This window comes from Monodelphis domestica, chromosome 1 (genome assembly GCF_027887165.1).
Source record: "Monodelphis domestica isolate mMonDom1 chromosome 1, mMonDom1.pri, whole genome shotgun sequence".
Classification (NCBI taxonomy): Eukaryota; Metazoa; Chordata; class Mammalia; order Didelphimorphia; family Didelphidae; genus Monodelphis; species Monodelphis domestica.
Window position 1 is genome coordinate 74,917,120 of NC_077227.1, and position 22,926 is coordinate 74,940,045.

Below are 22,926 nucleotides of genomic sequence, written 5' to 3' on the forward strand. Positions count from 1 at the left end.
GAAAAAAATGTCCAGGGCCAGATGGATTTACAAATTATTTCTACTAAACAGTTAATGACAACTAATTCTAATATTGTACAAACTATTTGAAAAAATGGGTAAAGAAGGAGTCCTATCAAATCCCTCCTATGACACAAATATGGTGCTGATAAAAAAAAAACAGGGAGAGCAAAACCAAAGAGAGAAAACTATAGGCCAATTTCTCTAATGAATATTGATGCAAAAATTTTAAATAAAATACTAACAAAGAGATTACAGTAGCATATTTTAAAAATCATACACTATGACCAAGTGTTTTATTTATACCAGGAATATAAGGCTGGATCAATATTAGGAAAACTATAAGCATAATTGACTATATCAATAACAAAAACAACTAAAATCATATGATTATATCAATAGATACAGAAAAAGATTTTGATAAAATGCAATATTCATTTCTATTAAAATCCTACAAAGCAAAGGAAATAAATGGAGCCTTTTTGAAAATGATAAATATTATCTATTTAAAACCAAGGGCAAGCATTATCAGTAATAGTGATCAATTAGAAGTTTCCCCAATAAGATCAGAGGTGGAGCAAAGATGTCCATTATCACTACTATTATTTAATATTGCATTAGAAATGCTAACTGAGCAATAAGACAAGAAAAAGAAATTGAGGAAATAAACATAGGCAATGAAGAAACAAAGCTATCACTCTTTGCAGATGATATGACGGTATACTTAGAAAACCCAAGAGAATCAATAAAAACTACTTGAAATAATTAACAATGTTTGCAAGGTTACAGGATATAATGGAACTTCCATAAATCACCAGAATTTCTACATATTACTAACAAAACCCAGCAGAAAGAATTAGAGAAATTCTGTTTAAAATAATTACATACAACATGAAATATTTGGGAAGCTACTTGCCAAATCAAACCCACAGTCTATATGAATGCAATTATAAAATACTTTTTGTACAGATAAAGTCAGATCTAAACAATTGAAGAAATAGCAATTACTCATAGGTAGACTGAGCCAGTAACAAAGTGACAATTCTGTTTAAATTAATTTATTTTCTCAGTGCTATACCAATCAAACTACCAAATGATAATTTTATAGCTCTAGAAAAAGTAATAACAAAATTCATCTGGAAGAACAAAACATCAATAATATCAAAGAAAACAATTAAAAAATTGTGAAAGAAAGTAGCCTAATACATTCAGATGTAAAACTATATTAGAAAGTGATATCATCAAAACAATCTGGTACTGGCTAAGAAATAAAGTGGTGGATCAGTGGAATAGATTAGGTACACAATAAACAGTAGGAAATTACCATAATAATGTAGTATTTGATAAACTCAAAGATCCAAGTTTTGGGGGTTTTGACAAAAATTTCTGGGGAAAATAGAAAACAATTTGGCAGAAACTAGGCACAGACCAACATTTCATACTATATAATAAGAAAGGGTCAAAGCAAGTGCATGATTTAGACATGAAGAGTGATTTGAAGGGCAGCTAAGTGGTTCAATGGATAGAGCTCCAGACCTAGACTTGGGAGGTTCTGGGTTCAAATTGAACCTTAGAAACTTCCTAGCTATGTAACCATGGACAAGTCACTTAACCTGTTTGTCTAATCCTTGCCCTTCTGCTTTAAGAGTTGCCACTAATACGGGAAGTAAGGATTTTTTTAAAAAGAGTGATATAAGTAAATTAGGGAAGCATGGAACAATTTACCTGTCAGATCTATGGAGAAGGGGAGAATTTTTGATTAAGTAATAGAGACGATCATGGAAGTAAAATGGATAACTTGGATTATATAAAATTAAAAAGTTTTTGTCCAACCAAAATCAATGTAGTCAAAATGAGAAGGTAAGAAGAAAATGAGGGATGGGGGTTGTAGTAAGTTTCTCTGGAAAAGGCCTAATTTCTCAAATATATAGGGAATTCTGACAAATTTATAAAAAAAGGAGTCATTACCCATTTGATAAATGGTCAAAGAATATGAACAGGAAATTTTCAGAATAAGAAATAAAAGTTATCAATAGTCACATAAAAAAATCTAAATCTCTAGTAATTAGAGAAGTGCAAATTCAAACAAACTCACTTTTTTTTACAAAGAGTATCACTTTACACATATCAGATTGGCTAAAAAGACAGGAAAGGAAAAGGATAAATGCTGAAGAGGATATGGGAAATTAAGGACACAATGAACTGTTGGTGGAATTGTGAACTGATCCAACTTTTCTTGAGAGCAATTTGGAACTATGCCCAAAGGGCTATAAAACTGCATTCTTTTGAACCAGCAATATCACTCCTAAATCTGAATACAATAGAGAGCAAAGAAAAAAGGAAAAGGACTTATTTGTGCAAAAATATTTATAATAATTCCTTTTCTTGGTGTCAAAGAATTGGTAATTGAGAGGATGCTCATCAATTAGGGAATAGCTAAACAATATGTGGTATATAATTGTGATGGAATACTATTATATTCTAAGAAATGACAAGCAGAATAGCTTCAGAAAAACCTGAGAAGACTTGCCTAAACTGATGCAAAATGAAACCAGCAAAATCAGCAACATTGTACACAGTAGTAGCAATATACCTTACCTTTTGCCTTGGTGTCAATAATGTGTATAAATGCTCCAAGGCAGAAGAGTGGTATGGGCTAGGCAATGGGGGTCAAGTGACTTGCCTAGGGTCACATAGCTGGGAAGTGTCTGAGGTCAGATTCGAACCTAGGACCTCCCATCTCTAGGCCTGGCTCTCAATCCACTAAGCCACCCAGCTGCCCCCAGTAGTAGCAATATTTTAAGAATGATCAACTATGTAAGACTTGACTGCTCTGATTAAGACAATGACCTGAGACAATTCCAAAGGACCCATGTTGAAAAATGCTATCCACCTCCAGAGAGAGAACTGATGGATTCTGTCTCCCTTCTACAGAACTGTCTCCCTTCTACAGGCTCCTCTCCCTTAATAGAAGCCTTTCTCCCTGAGTTTTGATGTCTGAGTTTTGATGTAGCTCTCCCTTTTGGAGAGCTACAAGAAGCAGCCCAAGTAATTTGCAAAGCTCAGATAAGGGCAGGATGGGGGGTTGGGAATGTAAGTGACAAGAGAGCAAGAATAGACCTCCAAACCCTAAGACTCATTTAGGGGTGCTGATTTGGGCAGGAGGCAATTGTCCTGACTAGTGGAAAGAGTGGCTACAAACTCTCTATGAGCCATTCTGAAATGAGAGGCAAAGAGTGCAGGAGACATGGTTTTTTTCAGCCATCTGAAGAGATCATTTGCTTTGAAGGTGGAGCTGTGAGAACCAGAAGTTGCAGTTAGTCTAGGGATATTCTGATCTATGAAAGTACTTTCACATGGTTAGCTAGAACTCCATTTTCATGCCTTTCTAGTTCAGCTCCCTAAAAGCCAGCATTTTCATAAGAAGGTAAGAGGCCAGGGAAAGAGTGTTGCAGAGGAGGAGGACTGGGATACTGGAGGGGAAAAGAATAAATGCAATGGCAGAGTAGTGACTGAGGGGAGTGAACCCAAGCCCTTTCCCTTTTCTGGAGCTCCACCAAGGATAATGCTGTGAGCCCCAGGGGAAGTATAGGACCCTTAGGAGAGAATTGGTCTTCTCCAAAGGGAGAATTTCTTGATTTCTTTGGGCTTGACTGTGAGTACTTCCCATAAGCTTTGTCAGCCCAAGAGCTTATAAAGGGAGCTGGTAGCTCCCTGTGGGTCAGTGTTTGCCAGATAATGAAGTTTTCTAGTTCTATTCAGGTGGGAGCAACAAGCCGGGCAAGTGAGAGTTTCACAAAGTATACCTGGGCCCTTTTTGCAGGAAGACTTCTCCGACAGACGTTATAGAAATCTATGCAAGAAATATTTACATAATTCATAGATGAGAATATCCTAATAGGTTGTTGAAGGAAACTAAGCTGTTTGGGAGACGTCTCTCAAGTTTGGAGATTTATGCCAAGAGTTAAACTGTTTCCTTCCATAATATGCTCATTAGTGCCCCTGTCAGGAGAGAGTTATGTCTGGCAAAAATATCCATTTATTAGATTGGTTATGGCAATTCCATTGTCATTAAGCATGTCTGGAGGCAGTGGATGGAACTTTCCTTATCTGTCAAATGAATCAGTGGGACACAAGGGAAAGAACTAGGAACGTCTTCTTTTTTTTATTTTAAACCCTTACCTTCTCTCTTAGAATCAATACTGCATATTGGTTCTAAGGCAGAAGACTGGTAAGGGCTAGGCAATGGGGGTTAAGTGACTTACCCAGGGTCACAGAGATGGGAAGTGTCTGAGGTCAAATTTGAACCCAGGACCTCCCATCTCTAGGACTGACTCTCAATCCACTGAGCTACCCAGCTGCCCCCTAGAAACTTCTGAATACAGCTCTGTCACTTACTATCTTAGACTTGGACAAGTCCTTCAAGGCCTCTTCCTGGCTAGTTATTATGTGCTAATCTCACAAGGTTGTGGTGAGGATAAAATGAGATAACAGACATAAAAGTTGAAGTCCTAGACCAGTGTGAGAGAGTGGGTGGAGAGAGGTATTATTACAGACTTTGAATAAGGGACCTCAGAGCTCATGCTTTATTTTAACTATCATTGATTTTAATTAGTGACATTAATAATTGTGGCAGCTTTCCAGTTCAAGGATTCTCCTCTCCCCAGTGCCTAGCATTACACCAGGCACATAGGAAGCATTCAGGAAATGTTTTTTTAAAACCCTTACTTTCCACCTTAGAAATAATACTGTGCATGGGTTCCAAGGCAGAAGAGTGGTAAGGGCTAGGCAATGGGGGTTAAGAGACTTGCTCAGGGTCACTCAGCCAGAAAGTGTCTGAGGTCACATTTGAACTCTGGCCTTTTATCTCTAGGCCTGACTCTCAATCCACTGAGCCACCCTGTAGCCCCCAAGAAATGTTTTTGATTGATTGACCAAGGCTTACCTATTGTTATCAATACATAACTTCTTTCTCCAGATGATCAATACTGGACAGCACTAATTGTAAACAAGTGTCTTCCCATCTAACAGACTTCACTCTCCCAGTTATTACTTTTACATTTCAGGCCATCTCTGAGTTCTCAGGTTTATCCATCAATAGGGAACAATCGCGGAGTGGTAGGTTAGGTTCTGTGTTTGGAGATACAAAGATCTGGATTCAAATCGTTCATTCTATAAACATCGAGTGCCTACTATGTGCCAGGCTTTGTGGTAAGCACTAAGAATGCAAAAAGAGTTGCAAAAGATAGTTTCTGCCCTCAAGGAGCCTTCAGGTTAATGGGGGAGACACGATGCAAACAACATAAATACAGAGTAAACAGGAGGAAATGAGCAGCTGGAGGGCACTGGAATTAAGAGGAGCTGGGGAATGCTTCCAGTCGACTGAGGGACTTCTGTTGGGACCCCTTTGCACTTCGAAAGTAGCTCTGAGGCAGTGGGCAGGTCAGTGAACACGTCCCCCAGCGCCAGTTTTCCCATCTGCAAAAAGGAGGCTAATTATTATACCGGTAATTACCCATCTGGCCAAACGTCCGGCCGCTGGCCCTGGCAAGCAGCCCTCCCTCCTCGGGCCCCTTTCCAGTCGTATCAGGGTGGAGTCGGCGGTCACCAAGACAGACCCCTGCCACCCGCTCATCCCACCCGGGAGTCAGAAGCTAGCAGAGCGCGCTTGAGGCAGCTGCACACTCGCCCGGCTCCTGGGGCGTGGTGCTGAAGGGAGGGGGGAAGAAAGGAGGGAGAACGGCCCGCCTCCTTCCCCCTTTCCTCTTCCCCAAGGCTCTCCAGCCAGTGCAGTCCTTTAAAGCCCTGGGCGCTCCCCGAAGTAAGCTCCGGAGGGGTGGAGACTCCGCGCCGAGCCAGAGCCGGAGCAGGAGCAGGAGCTGGAGCCCGGATCTGGCGCTTGGTCGATTCAGTTCAGCGGCCGGAGGTCCGGGACATCCACGTGGGGGGCGAGGCGAGCCGGAGCCGGGGACAGTTGTCTCGGGCCAGGGAAGCCCAGAGGCCACTTCTGCCACTCTCTCCTCACCACCTCCTCTGCCACCCCTAAGGTGGGGAGCAGGAGCCAGGTTCCCCTGCCCCTGGCCCGCCTCTGGGGCACCTCGGCTGCTCTTCAGACTCATGCCTGGTAAGTGCCCTGGCAGGTTCCCAAACTGAAGGACCGAGTTAGAAGGCGCTTGCTGTCTGGGGATGCTTTGGAGCAGGCGGGCGGACAGAGCCCTTCCCGTCTATTGGGCTTCTTCCTCCTTGCTGCCTTGGGGTCTGTGGGGGACACTTGTGCCCGAGGACCAAGGCTTTGCCCCCTGGGAGTGCCTGCAGGGCTTGGCCAGGCAGTGCCCAGCCCCACTCCTTACCTAGGAACTGGGAGACCCACGGGGAGGAAGCCTCCACATTTCCTCTTACTTAAAAGTGAATGCTGCCCGATTCCTTGTAGCTTGACCTTGGGGTTCGTGTTCAGGGCCACCCAAAGGTGCCTGTGAGAGCGCAGCAGCTGTGGAGGGTGGCCTGGCAGGGAAGTGGGAAAGGGGTCTGGCCGGAAGAAACGTTATACTTGTGAGCTGCCACATACTTCTTGTAAGAACGGGAATCAGCTGGACGCTGCCAATTCCTACTATCCTCTCTGTACCAGTATGTGAGAAAATGAGGAGGGATTTGGGGAATCTCCCCTCCCCACAAGCAGCCAGAACTAGATGTCAGAGTCTTAACAATCTGGCCTTCCTTACTTCTCCAGGTCAGAACCACTTCATGGGTCACCGAGGCAGGAAATAAATCTTTGTTAACCCCCTACTATGTGCTGGGCACTTTGCTAAGAACTTTCCAAATATGACCTCATTTGGTCCTCATAATAACTGTAGGAGGTAGGTGCCTTTTATGGTTGAAGAAATTGAGACAGAGGTCAAGTGACTTGCCTAGGGTCATACAGCTAGTATGTACCTGAGGGCAGATATAAACTCAGTTCTTCCTGACTCTAGACTCAGCACTCTGTGCTACCTATTTGAGACTTTGGTGGGTGCCAGGCATTCAAGAGGCTAATTGGAATCAGTCTGCTGAGAGCTTGGCATTGTTGCCCCTGGGAAGGAGGGGGCAGATGTGTTTTGAGGGAGGGGGGTGGTCTGTTACAGAGCTGTTGTCCAACAAGTAGAAAGCAACTCTTTGGGGCTGGCACTAGGACTAGAAGAAGGTGGTGGTGGTGGTGGTGATGGTGGGGGGACTATGGGGCCAGAAAGAACATGTTTTAGTCATTTCAAAACCCAAAGTAGCAATCTTGCTATTGCAAGACATTGTTGGGCATTGCCATCGATCCAGGGTAACACTTTGTGCCAAGGAAATGGGAAATGTGTAAAGGCTTATTTTGTCTAGAGTTAGTGTTCTTTGACCGTTTGTAGCAGCTCACGTTTATATAGTGCTTTACAAACATCAAAGGGCTTCATCACAGTGGCTCTTAGAGGAAAGTAAACCATAGAAAATCCCTGGTTGGCTGATGAAGAAACTGAGGCCAAGATTAAGGTCATGAGGAGAGTACATGATGGAGCTCTGATTTCTAAAGTCTAAATTCAGTCTTCTTTGCATTGCAATTTGCCTTGTGTTTGTTTCTTTCTAAGGTGGATCGAGTCCTTTGGGAGAAGTTTTGGGTTTATGTCCTGGAGAGAAGTACTCTGGGCTGGGAATGGAGTGGTATTCCTGGCTTAGGGAAGGAAAGGAAAAAGGAAGGGGTGTTTTGATTGGTGGGTGTGCCTATAAAAACAGAAAGGCAGAAAATTGTCTAAGTTCATCTTCAGAGCAGTTTCTGAGGCAGGAACAAACAGCAGAGAGGGCATCCTACGTCTTTTGTATTTTTGTAATGCCAGCACATTATAAAGTGATGTAGGGTTTGCAAAATGCTTTACAAATGCTTTCTTGTTCAGTCCTCACAACAACTCTGTAAAGTTGGTGCTATTCTTTTCTCCATTTTACAGATGAGGAAACTGAGGCTAAGTTAAGTGGCTTGGGTGAAGTCATACAGTAAATATCCAAGGGAAGATTTGAATTTGGTATTTCCTAACTCCAAGTCTCAGTACTCTGTCAACTGCTCCACTAATGCTTATGCATAGCTTGACTTTTTTCTGCTTCCCATTAGCAAATTCGGGGTCACCAGGGTGCCTGAAGACAAATGTCATTTGCAGCTAGGGCACTAATTCCTTGGCTAGTTGTCCTTAGACTTTTGTCTAACCAAAGATCTCTTTTATCAAGGACAAAAAGCATCACTAGTTTAGAATATAAACTCATTTGGCAAACCTTGATGAAACTGGTAGAAGATTATAAGCAGTATCTTTCCCTGAGAGATTCAGAAACTGTAGAGGGAAAGACATTTACAGAGAGCTTGGTGGGGGATTCATCTATCCTCTCTATCCAAAGAGGGCTGAAGGATGCTTTTCTAGATGAGAACTGAGAAGATGACTTGCCTAGGCTCCCCTAGCTAGTAGGTGGAAGAGGGAGGATTGGAACTCAGGTCTTCTTGGCTCCAAGGTCAGTTCATTATTCAGCATATCACACTGTCTCACATAATCGATAGGAATCATGTAGTACCAGGTGCTGGGCTGAGTTCCTACTGACTAAAGAGACCTATAGCCTGGATTATAATTTCTTTAAATTCCAGTCATTGACTATCTGCGTGTGTTCCCTTCACCATCCCCATCTCCAACCCCAACCGTAAAGCCTTGCTCCTTGTGACCATATTTCCTGCTTTCTGTGATTCAGAAGGCACTGTTAAGAGCTTTGGGAGGATAGTTTTTGGGAAATCCTGTTTGATTTTTTTTTTCGCTTCCCTTCTACTTGAAATTCTGCCCTCTGCTTAGAAATGAAAGAGAGAGACAGATAGATGGACACAGAGAGACAGACAGACAGAGAGAGAGTGTGTAGGGAGGTATATTGGGTGTAGAGAAGTAAGGAGGAAGCATTAGAGGAGATCCTCAGGATGAAGTGGGATCAAAAGGCAGAATTTGGATTTAAGGAAATGGGTCTTCAGAGCTGGTTGCTCTCCAGAGGACAGGGTATGAAGGGGGAGGAAAAGCGAGTGCTACCTGATTCCTTGTGACCCCAGAACAGGTAACCATAGTAGCTGGAGGAGTGATTGCAGGGCTGCTGTTGCTGGTTCTGATTGGGATCATGGGATACTGTCTCTGGAAGAAGCTATGTGTTGCCCCTACCTATGAGGAGCTGACTGGCATGCCATCACCAGGACAGGAGAAGCAGCCTTCCCAGGCAGCTGTGATTCAGACCAACAGGTGAATGGGCTTCAACCCTCCTATCCACTTGGGAAGGGGAGAGAACAAGGGAGGAGGGAAGGAAGACTGAATAAGCAAAACAAAGGGAGTGGGCTCTGACCTATCCTAGTGAGTCCCCTTTCCCCTTGCCGCTGCCCCCCTCCATCCGATTTCATTTTGGGTTTTGGTATTTTTTCCTAACAAATGAGGTCTTGGCTGTGAGCGAAGAATATTGAGATTTGCTTCTACATGAATAAATGAAAAAAAAATGCCTACTTACTGTGTGCTACACATTAGAAACTGGCACAAGAAAATAAGAGTCCCTTGCTTTCAAAGAGCTCACACTCTAACTGGATGAAACAAAATATTTCTAAGAGAGTTCAGCTTCAAGGAAGGTGGTAAGATCATGACAGTTTTGGGGTGGATTCTGGAGGGAGTAGTGAAAATAATGTTAGTGAGCATTTATTTAGTGCCAGTCATTGCACTAAGTGCTTTACAAATCTCTCGTTTAATCCTCACTACAACCCTGGGAAGTAGAAGCTATTATTATTCCCCCTTTCACAGTTAAGGAAACCCAGGTTGTGACTTGTCCCAAACCACACAGATATTAAATGTATGAGGTTGGATTTGAACTCAGGTCTTCCCAATTCCAGGCTCTGTTCTCCAACTTCTGTGCCTCCAGCTGCCCTAGTATAGTAGTAAGGCAGCTAGTCGGGCTTTTGATTCTCTTTGTGAAGACCTAGGGAGCTACAATGGGAAACCCAGAAGAAGGAGAACTCCCTATATGCATTTATTTCTTCCAGGGCATCTTTATCCCCTGTTCATTCTTGCTTTATGAGTCTGTTTCCCCACTTGCCTCCTTTTATTCTGGTCTGTTCATTTCTTCCATCTATCCATGCTTTTATAACAGGACTCAAGGTATCCCATTTGTTGTTCCTCCCTCCTTCTATGGCCGGGATTGGATCACTCTGACCAATGGAGAAAGGGTCCAGGATGAAAGTGACCCCTACATTGCCCCAGAATTCCTGCCTCGATCATCTTTTCATTCATTTGGTAAGTAGACTGCACTCAGGCTCTCTTCATTTGATAGACATTATGTTTCTTCTGCATACTGAATTCTTTGATGGTGGTGGGATATAAAATTTAGATCATGGACTCAGGAAGAGATGAGTCTTCCAGACTTTGGGTCTGGCACTCTATCTATGTGCTACCTAGTTGCTAAGTTTCTGAATTCAAATCCAGTAACCTTGAGCAAGTCATTCACCCCACTTTGTCCCAATTTTCTTATGTGTACAATGAGCTAGAGAGGGAAATGGCAAACTACTCCAGTGTCTTTGCCAAGAAAACCCCAAATGGGATCATGAAGAATCAGACATGACTGAACAACAACAAAAACAACAAAATACCCATTGCTAGTCCCACTTGCTATATAACCATTGACAAAGCATAGAGGGGAAAGGTTCTAGGTATTAATAGTAGGTAGATATTTCCTTTGATTTTCATGACTTCTCAAGTTTCTACAAATTGAGTAGAGAGAAAGCAATTCTCTCTTCAGGTTATAAGATACCAAAAACCCTAAGGAGGAAACAATCTGATGAACTAACAACATAAAAAAACCAATCTTTAGTTCTGAGAGGGGTTGCTAAAAGAGGAATTCCTCTATCCCACTAACCACTGTCCCTCTGGCAGAGAGGCACAAAGATCCACAGGCTTGCAACAGAACTCAACTCTGTCCCCTCACTTTGTTCCTTTTCCCCAACTGTTCTGGGAGATGTCAATAGGCAGAAACAGCTTCCCTGGCTGGGATTGTGGTGTGGCAACAGTCTGGGCTGAAAAAAGCCAGAGAACCAGGGCAAAATGTTAGAGAGTGCATGACTTCCCCAGGCTTGAAGGAAAGGAGGCTGACTAACAGCTAACTGGGACTTGGACTGTGCCCTGCCAGAAGATATGTGGAATACAGACTGAGCCTGGTGAAATATTGGAAGGGATTCAGAAAGTTTTGAAGTTCAGCTATCTGGGAAAACTATCATCAGAGGGGAAGGAGTCATAAAGTGAGCAGTAAGGGAATATAAGGGAAAAAAAGATTGAAATGAAGACATTGATGTATAAAGGAAAATGAATCAACACTGAGGTGGCAGAGGATCCTAGGAATTCTCAAGAGAACATGTAGCACAGTAGGATGCTTTTAAGTGCTTTAAGAGAGAAATAAGAGTTCTGAAAGCAGAATTTTTGGCCTACAAGGCAGAAGTAACAGACAGAATAGAAAAATTTTAATCCAGGATGGTAAGCTTTACCACAGAAACAAAAGAGAGAATAACAGATTGAGAATGTAAATACACAAAAATGAGGGACAATGTGGAAAAAGCAAAAAAACCCATTAAAATAGAACATGATCTCTGTACAAAAAATAAAAGCAAAGATAGGAAACAGAGACAACTCAAGGGTCACCTAGAAGAATACAACAGTACAAAAACTGGAACAATATAATATAAGAAATAATATGTAAAAATTTCCCAGAACTTCTTAACTCAGAAAAGGAAATTCCAATCAAAAGAATATACAGATTGTTTCCACACACACAAAAGAATATGATGTTACAAGACTTCAAGACACATAGTAGTAAAATTTAATAATTCCAATGACACAAATTCTGCAAGTGACCTGGAGAAAGACCTTCACACATGAAGGAAATTCAAGTAACATAGGGGGTCCTTGAAATATTTAAATTTAAGAGAATTTGGGGAACTTTCTGTGGGCTCTGATGGCCAGAGAAAGTTTTCATGTTGAAGATAAACTTGAGATTTAATTAAGTAGAAGAGGAGATTCTTCTTTGGAGAGGTTTGTAATGTTATATATGCTGCCAAATGTGATTGCTCTATCAGTTGTTTTTTATTATAAGAGGAGGTATTGTTTGTAGAGAGGTATCTCTGGAAATGACAGGACCAGTCTAGGCAAGAGGAATGATTTGAGTAAATAGAGAGTAAAAACAGGAGATGTGTTTGAAACAATGAATAGAAAAATTCAGTAGAAAGAGGACATTTCTCTTTCTTTTCTACCTATGCCTGTATTTTATGGTTGTTGGAAAATGCCAGTTGGGAAATCCCCCTGTGCAAATCAGCAATTGTCCTCCAACTGATGGCCTTACAGATGCCAGGGATAGTCACTAGTAAAGTAACTTCTCCATGACATAGTCTCTTAGGAGATGAGACTTGAACCTGGATCTATCTACTCTGATGTGAGGTCCAAACCTAGACCTGGTTTCTTGTGTGTAATGCTTGTGACTTCTAAATTCTGGAGTTGCCTTCTTTATCTAATATCTGCAACACTATCCAAAAGTTCCTTCCTTCTCGGCTGCCATGGTAGTTTACAGATCATGACGATCATAGAAACTGGAAGCTTCTAGTACTCATTATCTGCTTTCTTTCCCTCATCTGAACTGTTTGCCTTGTAGGAAAAAAAAATGAATCCCAAAGTAGGTTTTCCTCAGTGTGTTGTATTGGTGTATACTCCTCCATTTGAAGCCTTTGATGTCTGTTGCAGGGGGTGCGTATATGGTTGGGACAATCAATCCAGAGCTGTACAAATTTCCAGAAGACAAGAGTGAGACAGACTTCCCCGAAGGCTGCCTGGGAAGGCTGTGGTTCACAGTGGAGTATGAACAGGAGGCAGAGAGGCTCCTGGTGGGCTTGATCAAGGCCAGGAAGTTGCAGACCCCTTCCCCACTGGAGACTTGCAGTCCCTTGGTGAAGCTGTATCTGCTGCCTGATGAGCGTCGCTTTCTACAGTCCAAAATGAAACGTAAAACCACCAACCCGCAATTTGATGAAAACTTCATTTTCCAGGTACTGACTCCTTAGGGAACAGAATAGGGGAGACCAGAGTTCCATCCTGGGAAGGGTTACTTGTTTGGAAGGGAGCTTGTTTTTCCATCTTTCTGTCCATCTCACCCCACATCCTTCTAATGCACATATAGTCAGCTTGATCACTTGAGAGCCTAGGAATGGGTCCTATGGGGTTCAGTGGAGTCCTTTGAGCTCCCAGTTGATGCAAGGCTTCATTTCTTGTCCTCAGTATGCCAACAAGCATTTATTTAGCATATGTACATTGATGATGCAAAAAAAGAAAGGGAGGGGAGAGTGGTCCTTGCCATCAATAAGCTCTTATCTGATGGAAGTGCCAACATGTAAATAACTAGTTAATGTATAAGATATGTGCAGGGTAGAAAGAAGGACATCTCAGAGAAAAGGCAGGATTGGGAGAGAGGGGGAATGGAGTTCTCCAGGAATGGCACCTAAAGCACCATTGCTCATTAAAAAAAATTACAAGTAGTATTTAACATAATAAACACTCAAGTATTTATTCACTTGAAATACAGTATTAGAAATTAAAATGTCTTAATGTTATTATGAAAGTAGCTCACACAGTATTTGGAAAGGAGTTGGACCAGTTTTATTTGAATAAGCATCTTCAGGAATAATGGAGCAAGGGGCATTAGCTATCAGGGAGGTGATGTATTATGAAACTTTGAGCTCTAGGATCATTAGCATTATTTAAAAATAAATAACTAGTGCTATAATTGGTTGTAGGTATTTTCATTCACTTACATATATAAGAATTATATAAGCAAACTCTCTATTCTTCCAGTTCATTGAAGCGTCGTATTTTCCCATTTAATCAATTTAGAGCAATGTGGTTTTTTCTATTCATTCACCCCAAGTCTTTTGCCGCTAATCTTTATATTTTTAAATGGCAATCATAGAATCAATAACTAGAGTTGGGAAGGATTTGAGAAGTAATCTAGCAATCTTCTTTCCAAGAACCAAATATTTTCTTTTAAATTTGTTCTATGACATTCCTGGCAGGTAGGCATCTTTAAGCCTTTCTTTTTAAATTCAAGTTTATTTTCAGATCCACAATATCTCCCTCATGGCCCCTCCCCTGCACTGATAAAGCAAAAAACAAAAACAAACCAAAAAAACACAACCCTCTTATACTCACGTATAATACTTGTGCATTTGCCATGTCCGAGATCTAGGCTTTTCTTGGGAGGGAATCCATTACCACTTAAGTGCCTACTATGTGCCTATGTGCAAAACACTATTGAGTGCTGGCATTACAAAAATACAGAGGACACAGGATGGCCTTTTTCTCTGTAGTTTGTTCCTGGCTCAGAAAGTCCTCTGAAGATGAACTCAGGACTCAATTTTCTGCCTTTCTATTTTTATAGACATGCCCACCAATCAAAACACCCCTTCCCTTATTGAACAAGTCTGGTTGTTAGAAAGCGTTCTTAACTTTTTTTTTGAAGCCTGCAGACCCCTTTTCAGAAAAATGCTTTTAAATGTATAAAATACATAGATTACAAAGCAATTCCAATTATATTGCAATACAGTTATGAAAGCATTTTAAAAACAAGTTTATGGGCTCTGGTAAGAAGCTTTGCTTTCTAATGAAAACAATCTCCTTTTCTGTAACTTTTACTCATTAGTTCTATCCTCTGGTACAATATAGAATAAGTCTAATATTATTCTATTTAATTTAATTAAAAAAAAGCAATTGTGCACCAAATCCTTTTTTTTTCTAGACACCATTAGCACTCCCTAAGATTGGATAATTTTTCTGGCAATGTCATCACATCACTGACTGTAAAAAGTTGTTTTCTTTTGACTGACTAGAACTTGAAAGACTAACTCCTTTCCCAAACCCTGCCTAGAAGAGTTTCAGGATCGTGATGGTGAACCTATGACACATGTGTCGGCGCTGACATGCATAGCCATTTTCAATGACAGGCAGCTGCATACAGAGAAGTAGGGGGCCGCAGGCCGAGAAGGACACGTTTTTCTTGAAGTGACACACCATCCAAGTTATGCTTGATTTTTTGGGCGAATTTTGACACACCAAGCTTAAAAGGTTGCCCATCACAGTTATAAGGAAAGGACCTGAGGGGAGTCAGGACTGAGAATCTAGTGGGCCAAGGTTAAGTCTCTGATGCCCAGTAATCCTTTTTTTTTCCTATAAGATGAGCTCTTGTTTAGCCACATTTTTCTTATCCTATATTTGTGCAATTGGCTTTTTGGAACCCAAATGCAAAGCTTTGCCTACGTCCCAGTTTCTTTACATATAGAGTCAAGCAAAACAAACCAACACATTGGTCATGCCTGAAAATGTATGCTTCATTCATCTTTCCTCTGCTGATAGGCAGGAGACATGCTTCGCCTTAAATCCAATGAAGTCGCGATTGGCTACCCCATTTTCAGAGTCTGGAGCCCCTCCAACATCCATGTGGCAAATTCATTTGTAGACAGCCTTTTGGAGCAGAGCTGAGCCCAGCCCCCACAGGGATGCACCCCCTAAGCTCCAACATCCTCCCTAAGCTGTGAGATTTAAAATGGTTGAGGTCTTAAACTGTAGTGAGTTAAAATGGTGGAAGATATAAATTGTGATAGATATAAGAGAGGGTGAGTAAATTTGACCGCAGAAAATATGTTTCACTACAGTGTCTTGGTTTTAAATCAAATATAAGGTGGTCGCCAGGGAAATATTCCCAATTATTCAAATACCCAAGTCAACTGGGTTTTATGGAGATTTTAATTAATACAAATGTGGAATTAAAGAAAAGAGAGAAAGAGAGAAAAAGGAAATAAGTATGAAGGGCCTTAAGCCAACATGGCCTAGACCTGAGTCTTAAGAGAGAGAGATCAGTCAGTCAGTCTTTTAACACTCACCACAAGGTCTGCCTAAGCAAGGGTTCTAGTGATACCAGGCGAGCATCATCTTAGCTGCTTTCACCAGCTCCCTCCTCCATCTGAATGTTTCAGAATGACCTCCAGCTCTTCTCTGAGCTGTTATTTTTAAGGGCAAAATCTCCTATGTCACCTCCCCTAAATTCTTCCATCTACCAATCACTGTAGATGTTTTCCAAAAGATAGCCCATTTTGAATTCACAGCTGAGTAGATTAATCTCTTTAGTAAGTCAGAAAAAAATGCTGCTGTGTCGACTAATTTCATTAAGAGAAAACCTCTGAGTAAGTTTTCACCTTTTAGGTCTAAGTAGTTTACAAGTTGCCCCACCTTTATAGGCACTTAGCATCCCATTGTATCAATTCCAAAAATAGGCATTGCTCAAAGAACTCCTTTCCTTTATAAGTATGGGTTTCAAGTACTTTCATTGTTTAGCAAGGAGTTTTCTGCCCTAAAGCATTCTTAAGTAAGGGTGGAATAGAGGTCCTCCCATAGCTAGGAGTTTTCTCCCCTAAAGCAGTCCCAAGTAGGTATGGGGTAGAGATCCTCCCATAGCAAGGAGTTTTCACATTCAAGTAGAGTTCTCACTATCTGGTAGGGAATTATTTCAAGTAGGGAATTGGAGGATTCCTCAATGTGGAGTAAAATTTTTAACATTCGTAAGTCTGTGAAATTTTAAGGTTTACAAAGCCACGGTGCTTGCAGCAAGCCTGTCCTGAGTAATAGGAAGAAAAGTGCAGTGTGGGAAGCCAAGTTATCAGATGGATAGATTATGGCAATGGCAGAGAGGAAACGTGGGTGGGTTTTAAGGAAGCACCTGACAGGGTCCCACGATGCTCTTGTAGACAAGTAGGATAAACGTGGACAACGTCTGCTGGGCTGTGGCTAAACAAATTGTGGTCCATGCATGTCGCAGACTCTTCTTATGCCATGAAGATGAGGAAGACAAAGCCTTCCGAGAACAGATGCTGAGTGAAGTGAGCAGCACTAGGAAAGGGTCTGGTACGGTACAACAGGGCTACAGAGACAAACAATCGTGAAATACTTAAGAGCCGCCCAAGGCAGGGACCAAGGGGGGCTTCAGCAGGCCGAGGAAGCCTCCTCCCCAGGTACAGGTCAAGACATCCCGACGGGGGCATCGGTATTGCTTGACAGGTGGGTGGGAGGGAGAGAAAACAAATGCTTGTTCATTGAAAAACGTGAAGCCGTCTCTCAGATCTCTCTTTGACACTTGCGTGGATCCTGGGCTCTCCCCCTTACCCCCTCCCTCCCCCCCCATGTAGGTATCCAGCAGAACCATCACGCAGAGGATGCTGAAGTTTTCCGTGTTCCATGTGGACAAGCAAAGGAAGCATCACCTCCTGGGCCAAGTACTCTTCCCACTGAAAGATGAGATGCTGATGAGCGATAGCCGGAACATTATTTGGCGAGACTTGGAACCAGAGAGCCTGGAGGTAGGTGATTAATGAAAGGTTAAGTTAATTAAGCAAATATCACCGGTTGTTGGAGCAAGGACTTCCTAAGCCCGGGCAGGAACACTGGATGTTCCAGAAGAACACTGGGATGAATTTTGCAAGGATCACTGAAGCTAGGGAAAGGAACTTTGCAAATCATTTTACAGAGGAGGAAACCGAGGCCCAAAAGTGTTTTTTCTGTAAGTGATTTGCCCAAACTCAGGCCCTCTTGACTAAATGCATTGGCATTTTCAATGCACCAGGCTACCACTGGATTGATGTGTAATTGATTGCTGTGGGAAGGGGTGGCTGTGTCATGGGAGTGCCTGTTCTAAAGACCACTCCAGCCACCTATCCAGCTAGCTAAGAAAGATCCCTCTAGTTTACTTTTGTGGATATTAAAAATCAGTTTGAAAGGCAATGAGGTGGCTCAATGGACAGAAAGTCAGACCTGGAGAATGGGTGGTCCCGGCCTCAGCTCTGGCCTCAGACACTTCCTAGATGTGTGACCCTGGGGGAGTCACTTAACCCCCACTGCCTAGCCCTTACTGCTCTTCTGCCTTGGAGCCCATACTCAGAATTGATTTTAAGTCAGAAGGAAAGGGTTAAAAAAATGAATCAGTTTGGGGTAAATGGAAAGAACAATAACTGGAAAACAATAGAAAGCTGCAAAATGACCAAGAACAATCTTGATTCCACAGAAGAGACATGAGAAGTCATCTTCCTCCGTGGCTTTGCAGAGGTGGGGAGGGGGACCCGTTGGAATGCCCCCCCCCCCTTCTCTTGCCCTTGTCCTGTGGTGGAAAAAAATTATATTCCTGACTTTCACTCACAGGACAGTCTTGTAAAGAGCTCAGGAAATCATTTGACCCGGGTGTCCTCTGTCTAGGAAATGGCCAACAAATCATCCAACATTAATTATCAACAAGATTTATTTCTCAGAGGCAGACATTTTGTAGAGAATATAAAGATCTGGGCAAGAGGACTGCTGAGCTGCACGTGTTCTCGCGAGATCACAGATGGGGAGCCAGAAGGAAGCATAAAGGTCATTAGCCAGCAGGGACACACAGTAAACCGCCTGTGGTGGGCCGAGCGTCCTGCTGGGTCCTCGGGATACAAAGACACAAGTAATTCTCTGTCCTCCAAGAGCTCCATTTTGGCTAGGAAACTTTTACACATCTGAGCAGATATAAACTGTAGTGAAGCTGGGTGTGGGTCACAGCGATAAGGGGGGATGTCGGAGCTGCGCCCTGAAGCAAGCTGGCCGAATTTGAGGGAAGTCCTGGCTCCGCCGTCCCCCTCCTCACGCCCCACATCTCTCCTCTGACACTCACCGTTCGTGCTGTTCTCCACAGCCGCCTTCGGAGTTTGGGGACATCCAGTTCTCTCTCAGCTACAACGACTACCTGGGCCGCCTGACTGTCGTGGTGCTCCGCGCCAAGGGCTTGAAGTTCCGGGATGACCGGAACGTCGGTGAGTCCCGCCTCCCCAGGGGCTTGACGTCATGCCTGTTGGCTCTCCAGTGAAGCCTGTGGCTCCGTTTTTGGAAATACTGCTTTGTTGTGGCGTTCATAATGGAAGGAGACACTCTATTTCAGTTAGTGGTTAGTGAAAAGGAAGATGGATTCCTCCCCCTCCCCCCCATGCATGTTCATGGAATCCTAGAAATCGGTCTCTGGCCTTGGAGCCTGGGGGGAGGGGCAGGGGAGGGCGGCGGCTGTGGGTCCCAGTTTAAGAATTCCTGCCTGAGATCTCTGGTAAAGGTGATCCTCATGATGTAGTCATGCTTCGGACATTTTCATTCTTCCCTTTTTCCACTTTTTGGAGTGGAGGAGGAGGAGAAGGCAACACCAGATCTAATCCCACCTATACTGGACAAGACTATTTTCTAGGATGCGAGTCTTGCCTGAAGACCACTAGGGAGGGAGACTCTACCCCTCCCCTTTTGCTTTGGGTCACCTTTAATTAGGTGTTTTCCTTCCACCGGACCTTTGCATTCTGCTTTCTGAGCCAAGCAGAGAAAATCTATCCCTTCTCCACATGATGGCCCTTTATAAATATGTGAAAATAGCCAGCAGAGCCATCCTAAATCATGTTTCAGGCTAAACATGCCTAGTTCCCTTCAACTCCTCGAGTTTGTTTAATTTGTAGTTCTATTGTGTTCTAGTCTTAACTCTGTTTGGTACAGTATAAAGAATCCTGGTGTGAAGCCAGAGGACCTGGGTTCAAATTTCAGAACCTCTGATGTTCACTTGCTATGGCTTTGGGCAATGACCTCCCCCTTGTCCCCAGGGCTCAGTTTCCTAATCTGTAAAATGAAGGAGTCGGATTAGACAGCCTCGGAGGCCCTTTCAGTTTTGGAGTTACCCATCAATAAGCATTAAAAAAAACTACAAACAACAACTAAATCCATATCTCCCATCTTAGAGTCAACACTATCTATTGGTTCCAAGGCAGAAGAGTGGTCAAGGCTAGACAACTAGGGTGAAAGGACTTGCCCAAAGAAGGCAGTCCTCTTGGCTCAGAAGGAGCTCACGTTCCATTGGAGATGAGTCCATGAATAAAAGCGTCTGTGAACTAAAGAGAATAAATGCAAACAAGGAAGGCACATAGGGCTCGAGAGCACTAGGCAGTGGGAGTAGATCAGGAAAGGCTTTATGGAGGGGTCCATGAACTTTAAACACACACACACACACACACACACACACACACACACACACACACACACACGTGGTGTTTTACCCATCTGTGTCTAGTTATCTATAGGACGACCTCATTGTCCTTAACGCTCCATCCTTCCTGCACTGGGCAGCATCTTTCTGAGAAGGGCTCCCTGGGTTTTGCAGGATACCATGGGATGCAGTGGAGGTGAAGAGCCTTGGGGGACTCCTCAAAAAATGGGGTCCACTTTCTTCATTTTGGACTTCTCTTTAGGGCTCCAGAGATGCCCCAGCCCAGAGGCCCCCATCAGGCCTGACTACAGCAATGGAATGCTGGGAAGGTCAGGACTCTGAGAGGGCCCAGAGGCCGGCCTGGAAGCAGAGCTCCACCATCTGCTAGGCTTGTGGGTTCTTTTCAAACAAGCAAAATCTGGCCTGGGACAACGTATGCTCTCTTGGAAGCCTGGGAGGAAGGAAAAGCTGTTTAAGTCTTTCCTTAAGATGGATGGCCAGGCTAGAAAGACCTCCAAATAATTAACCCACTTCCTTTGCTGATGGCCCCTGGCTGCGGGGGGCTACGGGGCATGTTTGTCCAACGAGGCCTCTCTGGGAGTGGAGGAGGAGAGGAAGGGCCGGTGCTGTTGGGCTTGGGAGAGGGAAGAACGGGCGTTTGGCTTCTATTCTGTGGAGCCGCTTCCATGGAGGCTTCCCAGAGAGAAGGCCCGAGGCGAGCCCTGGGTGCCTGCGCTCACGGGGCTCTCTCAGCATCCCCTTTCCCGCCTCTTGGTGACTCTCACTCTGGTTTCTTCAGATGTGTTTGTCAAAGTGTCGCTGATGAACCACAACAGATTCGTCAAGTGCAAGAAGACGTCAGCCGTGCTGGGCTCCCCCAACCCTGTGTATAACGAGACGTTTAGCTTCAAGGCCCACCCCGAGGAGCTAGACACGGCCAGCCTGAGCGTGGCGGTGCTCCAGAACACCGATGGGGCCCGTAAGGCACCTTTTTCTGCCCCGACTTCCAGTGACCCCATTAGTCAGTCTGGCGCGAGATGCTTTACCACGTACGGAGGGCGCTGCTAGCATCCTCATTTTACACAGGGAGGAGGCATCTGAGGAGGGCCTGGACGCCCGGACTTGCTGTGCCTCCGTCCGTGCTACGAGGGTGCGTCCCCAGCGTAGTGCTTAATCGCGTTCTGGAGGATTCTCCACGATTGTGATTGGGTAGAAGACCCCCCAGAGACCCTGGAGCACTGCCTGCCCCCAAATGCAAGGCTGCCCGAGAGCTGCTTTCCAGACAGGGTGGGAAGGGGCAGCCGGGCAGCCGAGAGTAACGCGGCTGCTTCTCCCTCCCCACCTCCTTTTCTCTTCTAGAGAGCCACCAGCTGGGCCGCGTGGTCGTCGGACCCTTCATGTACACGAGGGGGAAAGAACTGGAACACTGGAATGAAATGCTGAACAAGCCCAAGGAGCTGGTGAAGCGGTGGCACTCGCTGTCTCCCAGCAGCTGATGGGGCTGCTCCGCGGGGACACCTGGGTGACCGAGGACACTTCCTGGGGCCGTGGACTTGGAGCGGACTCTGCAGGCTTAGGGAAGATGTCCTCACTAGCCCTGTCAGAAATAGGGCCTGGTCTTTCCTTGGTTAGCATAGGAATGGCCTAATAAAATGACCCCTCCTCCTTCCTGTGGAATACTGTTTTTTAAAAACTCTTACTTTCTGTCCTGTTAACAACTCTTAAGGCAGAAGAGTGGTCAGGGCTGGGCAATGGGGGCTCAGTGACTTGCCCAGGGGCACACAGCTAGGAAGTGCCTGAGGTCAAATTTGAACCCAGGACCTCCCATCTCTGGGCCTGGCTCTCAATCCACTAAGCCACCCAGCTAGCTGCCCCTCTGGCGCTCCTTCTGGTAGAATACTGTTAAGGGTTTGGTAGGGGTCCTTCATCACTGTGAAGCTGAAGCTAAATTAGAATTTCAGACATTCAGATTGCGAATAGTATGCCATTAGAACAAACTTTCTCTGAGGTTAAATTCCCATCAGCAAATATGAACACTCTTAGAGAGGCAAGTTGGTCTCTGTGTTCGGCCATAAAAGGAAATGCCGTTTTAAGGGGACAGGAATAGGAAGAAACTAGGGAAATATTGTCTAGTGTACTTGGGCCATCGTGTCAATTAGAATGATGTAGGAGGGGAAGTTGGGTGGCTCGTGCATTGAAAGCCAGACCTAGAGATGGGAGGGAGGTCCTGGGTTCAAGCCTGTCCTCAGACACTTCCCAGATGTGTGACCCTGGGCAAGTCACTTAACCCCCATTGTCTAGTCCTTACCACTCTTCTGCCTTGGAACTGATATATAGTATTGGTTCTAAGATGGAAGGTCAGGGTTAAAAAAAATGACACATGGACTGGAGCTGTCAATCCTAGTAAGAGGTGCGTGACTTATGCTTGGTTCACTTGAACCTCCTGGGAATCCTAACCTAGATGTGGGCATCAAGGATCTGCAGCAGAGGACTCATCCCAGGCACACAGTGACCCCAAGCTCAAACGAGATTCCTCATTGGAAGAAAAGCAAAGACATCATGTTACAAGCATTGAAACTAGCAGGGAGATCTAATTGGCCATTGCAGACTAAACAGACTTGGAGGAGGGGACACGTGCCGGGCTGTTCTACGGGACTGAAACAGGACGACTACCGAGGAATTCCCGATGGAGAAAGTAGACCCTGGCCAGATGTAGTCAAAAGTCTTGACTTCTGGGCTTTCCTGTACTTTGACTATCTTAAGCCATTGTGTATTCCCACGCTCCTCTGGTCATTAAAACTCTTGTGCCCCAAGACTGGC

At 44.0% G+C, this 22,926-nt stretch overlaps 1 protein-coding gene across 1 annotated transcript; it reads left to right on the forward strand.

Moving 5' to 3' along the window:
• The first annotated feature begins 5,621 nt into the window (after positions 1–5,621).
• Positions 5,622–22,921, forward strand: SYT15 (synaptotagmin 15). The gene is made up of 8 exons (XM_007478636.3): positions 5,622–6,124; positions 9,077–9,260; positions 10,150–10,292; positions 12,780–13,081; positions 17,264–17,434; positions 18,790–18,907; positions 20,906–21,085; positions 21,466–22,921. The coding sequence occupies exons 1-8, from the start codon at positions 6,118–6,120 to the stop codon at positions 21,600–21,602; spliced, it is 1,242 nt and encodes a 413-aa protein (XP_007478698.1). The 5' UTR covers positions 5,622–6,117; the 3' UTR covers positions 21,603–22,921.
• The last annotated feature ends 5 nt before the right edge of the window (positions 22,922–22,926 follow it).

What these genes read in the sequence shown, in the direction of transcription:
- SYT15 (XM_007478636.3), top strand. An exon ending in ATGAAAACTTCATTTTCCAG is followed by an intron (nt 13,082 to 17,263) that starts GTACTGACTCCT and finishes CCCCCCATGTAG; the next exon opens with GTATCCAGCAGAACCATCAC. An exon ending in CCAGAACACCGATGGGGCCC is followed by an intron (nt 21,086 to 21,465) that starts GTAAGGCACCTT and finishes TTTCTCTTCTAG; the next exon opens with AGAGCCACCAGCTGGGCCGC.